This window comes from Eucalyptus grandis, chromosome 6, assembly GCF_016545825.1.
Source record: "Eucalyptus grandis isolate ANBG69807.140 chromosome 6, ASM1654582v1, whole genome shotgun sequence".
NCBI lineage: Eukaryota > Viridiplantae > Streptophyta > Magnoliopsida > Myrtales > Myrtaceae > Eucalyptus > Eucalyptus grandis.
Window position 1 is genome coordinate 52,031,143 of NC_052617.1, and position 5,063 is coordinate 52,036,205.

General features: G+C 41.6%; 1 protein-coding gene across 9 annotated transcripts; it reads left to right on the forward strand.

The window, feature by feature from the left end:
* Positions 1–795: 795 nt before the first annotated feature.
* LOC104450669 (putative pentatricopeptide repeat-containing protein At1g16830) lies at positions 796–4,790 on the forward strand. 9 transcript variants are annotated; one of them, XM_039315999.1, is made up of 4 exons: positions 796–3,080; positions 3,805–3,906; positions 4,074–4,159; positions 4,372–4,790. In XM_039315999.1, exon 1 carries the CDS (start codon positions 944–946, stop codon positions 2,969–2,971), a length of 2,028 nt encoding a protein of 675 aa, XP_039171933.1. In that variant the 5' UTR covers positions 796–943; the 3' UTR covers positions 2,972–3,080; positions 3,805–3,906; positions 4,074–4,159; positions 4,372–4,790. The 9 variants fall into 9 exon arrangements, with proteins under 9 accessions (XP_039171933.1, XP_039171934.1, XP_039171930.1 ...); XM_039316000.1 differs by having other exon boundaries at positions 3,805–3,883; XM_039315996.1 differs by having other exon boundaries at positions 796–4,002.
* The last annotated feature ends 273 nt before the right edge of the window (positions 4,791–5,063 follow it).

The window sequence follows — 5,063 nt, forward strand, 5'->3', positions numbered from 1 at the left end:
TTGATTTTCTTTGTCAAATGAAAGTGAGTCGGAGATGCTGATTTTTTTCTTCCTAAATTACCCTCATTAATTTTTCAAACCACAATAACATATTTGCTTTGAGTCGGGCGGGGGCGGCACTTCATTAGGTGAGGTTGCCCGAGGTTGGGCGACTCGGCGAGGGTCGCGCGACCCGCCGAGGGCCGCCGGAGGTTGCTGTTGCATCACTTGACCCTTCAATTGTTGGATTCGCTTTATCCCATCAAAGCCCTTGTGAAAGTTTTTTTTTTACTCCATTTGCAAAATTTTTTTACCAAACGCAACTGCATTTTCCCCAAGTCAAGTTGACTTCATTAGTAGTTGCATCACTTGATTCAATTGTTGGTGCTCTCATTTCAATCGCCACTTTTTAATTTGGTGTTAACACTACTCAACCTAAAATTAGGGATCATGATTCAATTTAGAGCTTAGAATTGACACCGTTTTCATGGTTCCAAAGGGGGGGAAGAATGACATCGTTTTAACCCATGTTGGATAGTTGAGTTAAAAAAACGGTCATATGTAGGAAATAAAAAATGTAGATAAAGCTATGTCATCATTTTCCATCTAGCTAATAGAGGAACTTAATTATATCGAAATTACAGGTTTTAGGATATGATTGGATTGTGTAAAATTTTATGACTTAACTATATTTCATGATTAGTTTTAGGGTTTTTAGTGCATTTATCTTAATTCTAAAAAAGAAAATGGGAACTAGAAATAAACTGGAAATGAACAGATTTTAATGTTCGTGCGTTCTCGCTCTAGGATAAATCTTTCCCTCCCGCCCTCTCTCTCTCTCTCTCTCTCTACTAGGGTTTAACAGATGCAAAAACCCCCGAACACCTCTCTCTCTCTCTCTCCCCTTCGTGAAATCCAGGGTTGTCCCCTCCTGCTTGAGCATATGATATGAATTCGGCGAGCAATGTTATGGCGATTTCCATGGACATCGCATCGCTGCGCTCGAATCCGCGCCCTTCCCAGGCTTCATTCCTCGTCTCTCGCCGGTCTCCCTCTTCCGTCGCCGGCTCCGGCTCCGGCTCCGGCTCGACCCTCCATCCGCAGAGCTCACACCACTTCTTCCCGAGAAAACCGCCGGCGAATTCGCCGATTTCCCGGTATAAACAAGCCTCTCCTGACGCCCGACGTCGTGCGCTCCACTCTGTCGAGCTGCCCCTCCGATCTGATCGCTCTGAGATTCTTCCTGTGGTGTGCCGAGCAGCCTGATTATTTTCACGACCGGGGTTCGTTCGATCGCATGGCGAGTGTGGTCGCGCGCCTCGGAGATCGCTACGGGACGGTGAGCCGCGTCGTCGGGGAGCTGGAGAGTATTGGGTGCGCAATAAAGCCGCAGACTTTCCTTCTCCTGTTGAGGATTTACTGGCATGGAGGATTGTATGAGTCGGTCCTCGAGACTTTCGAGGAGATGGGGAGGTTCGGTTTCGCTCCCAACACGTTTGCGCGCAACATATTGATGGATGTGCTGTTCAAGATTGGACGGGTTGATGTTGCTCTTGAGGTCTTGAAGCAGACTCAGGTTCCCAACTTTTTGTCTTTTAATATTGCATTGTGTAATTTGTGTAAAGTAGACGACCTCGGTAAAATAAGGGATGTCGTCAGAAGTATGTTGAAGAATGGTTTTTATCCTAATGTTGCGACGCTTGAGATGGTTTTAAATGCTTTTGTAAAGAAGTGTAGGTTAGTGGAGGCAACTCAAGTGTTGACACTCATGATAACTGGGGGTGCTGCTGTATCTGTAAATGCGTGGAGCATGTTAATAAATGGGTTTTGTCGGCTGCAGCGATTTGATATGGCAGTATATTTGTTGGAGAAGATGGGTGAAAGTGGCTGTACCCCTAATGTTGTTACTTACACGACTCTAATAAAGGGATTCATGGAATCCGAGATGGTTAATTGTGCATTGAAGATATTAAGTGTCATGGAGTCAAAAGGGAGCGCTCCTGACTTGGTTCTTTGTAATGTGCTCATAGATTGTTTCTGTAAGAATGGGCGGTTTGATGATGCACTTTGTATTTTTATTAGTCTGTCTGAACGAAATCTGGTACCTGATTCTTACACCATCTGCTCATTGTTGACGACCCTTTGCCGTTTGAGGAAATTCTCTCTTATGCGCAAGATAGTGATTGGACTTGACATTGAGGCAGACCTGGTGCTTTATAACTCTCTTTTGAGTTACTATTGCAAGGCTGGTAAACCATCCTTGGCTGTAGATTTGTATGACCATATGATTGATAGTGGTTTCACACCAGACAAGTACAGTTTTGTTGGATTGTTGACTGGACTTTGTGGAGCAAAAAGAATTGGTGAAGCAATAAATGTGTATAATGGTATTATAAGGAGAGGTTCTGATCTTGATGCTCATGTACATACAACCATCATCAATGGTCTAATTAAAGCTGGTAAATGCCATCAAGCAATTAGATTTTTCAGGAAAGCCATGGAGGAGAAATATGAGGTGGACGTTGTGTCCTACACAGTGGCCATCCGTGGACTTTTTAGGGGTGGTAGAGGTCATGAAGTTACTGCCTTGTATGATGAGATGAAGGGGGTTGGCATATCTCCTAATACGCAAGTGTATAATATGATGGTCTCTGGTTTTTGCAAAGATAAAGATGCCAAAATGGTTACCCAGATACTGCGCGAAATGGTCGATGGGAGGATAGTATTAAGCTGTAATAATTATAATAGGATATGTAAGTTTCTTTCCAGATCAAGCAGTTCACATTTGGCTTTTGGTCTGTTAATTGAGATGCAAGATTTGGGATTGTTTCCTGCCGAGGAAATTGTGTTATGTGGCCACAGACTTGCACAGGATGCATGTTTAGGAGGAGATGGACATTCTCCGGTTCCCTCAAGCCTTTCAGAAAGTAATTTGTCTTTGGATGCATCTTGCTCTGAGGACATGTCAGACATGGCTGTTTCTGTGGGTTGAGGAATGATTAGTGGACCAAGTACTGAGCTAAAGCAACGGCAACCTGTGATTATTGGTATCGAGGAAAATCTGCTTGTCAATGGTATATATCTTGGGGGACGATATTGAGGTACCTTTTTTCTTTGTTGTTTTTCACTAGTCCAGGATCATATCAGTCTCTCCTATTTTCTATGTGTTTTGGAGATGAACTTAGAAAACTAGGTTAATGATACTGGCATTTCTGTAGCTGATAAAAACATCTACAATGCCATGGTGCTATCTCAAAATGGAGATTTGACAAGGTTGTGTACATTAGAGTGCTTGAAATGGTGTCTTGATATAGAAAATTTCCTAGCATAAATTAGGGAGAATGGGTTAGGAGTAATCTGCATCCACGAAGGTTAGTTATAAAATTTATGAAGATATATATATATATATATATAAATTTTTTTTTTAATGGGGTAGTTTGATTAAGAGTTGGTGTAAATTTTGGATTGGCATGTTGTTGTGCAACTTGTTGACCAAAGCATGACAAGCTAATTATCATTTTTTACTCAACACTTGTTTGTCATGGATCCTCTTCCGCTGCAGTTGTGACTTCCTCCCTGGCTCCAGGTACTTGAGTTTCTGTTGAAATGGTTGGCGCCAGTCACGAGACAATGATATTTGCAATCTACGCCCAATTTTACTTCCTTCAAGATCCTTTTAGCAGCAATTGATACTCGTAGGAAGATACTTCAGAAAGAATTGACTCATTTTGTGCCAGCCTGATGTTGTGGAGAGATCTGAAGTCTTTCTCTTCATTTGAAATTGCTTCTGCTGGACTGAAATCTGCTGCCAGTGTTATGATACAGATGATCCTAATATTAATGGAACTTACAATTTGGTCCCATGCAGAGCAACCTCAATGCTGCCCCTGTTCTGATATTGGAGGTCTCCATTGCCTGTCTTCATTGGTATCTTTTCCTTATTTGTTTTCTTGGCCCATGAGAGATGGAGGGGTAATACTTGAAAGTGGTGCGAGGGTCTTGTTCATGACTTATTAAGAAAAGGTCTTTAGGTTTTCTGCCACTGTTTTGATTTACTTCACTGAATGTTGAATTGATTTCTCTTGATATTTCAGGAGGAGGGAGTTGATTGCTCCATGCCGTCACAAAAGAACCCCAAGATTTCATTGGTGTTATGTCTCGATAATTGAGATCTTGTAAGGTAATTTCTTTTTCTTTTGCAGAAATCTTCCTTTGTAACATGGTGACCTTGTGCTGTGGTTTGGCACATGAAAGCTAGAACCGGATCATGGACCTTCATAGAGTATCTGCTGTGGTTTTGCATTCATTAGCTTAGCTACTAGGTTGGCATCCTTAAAGTAATTAATCCAAATTTCTTGCTTCTTTTCGCTCACAACTCTTCCTACACGCCAGGAGGGTCTTCCTTTTACACTCACTGTACAGGAAGCAGGGCGTGCTTCTCTGTTATACACAGATGTGCCGCCCCGATTGCTGGTGATTGCCGTTGACCTCCCATTCCTTGCTGCTATCGATCTCATCAGCTAGTCCTGTAATTTGTTTAACGATGAAAGTGGAGTCTTTGAAGCTAGTAATGCCACCACCTTTAGTTGAGTGTGCCGCTCTCGATGGCGTGGCATCCACTTTGTCTCGAGGCATTGTGAATTTTGGATTGTATTCTGTAGCCAAAAAGAGAAAAAGAAAAGAAAACAGAGTATTGAAGTTTACATTTGTACTCTGTAAACATATTAGATGATTAGTAGAGGGAGTCCTTTATTTTCTGTGGGATTTGTTTGTCAAAACTTGCATTGGCAACAAAGCAGGCAAATAATTTTTTTTTTTTTGGTCAGTCAGGCAAATAATTTTATCATGGGAAAGTTGGTATATGCTGCTCACTTGGATATTTTACAAATTACGAGAAAAAGCGGGAAATTACTACAGCTACATGGCAAATTCCTATCGTAACGAACAGGTTATTTACGAACAAGAAAAATATAGTACGTACGAAAAATGTTATTTACGCATGAAAAAAGGAGTAATGCAAATCAGGAAGGTAATGTTTAAGCGAACTTATGTAGGGAACTAAATGATGCATATAAGAATATAAG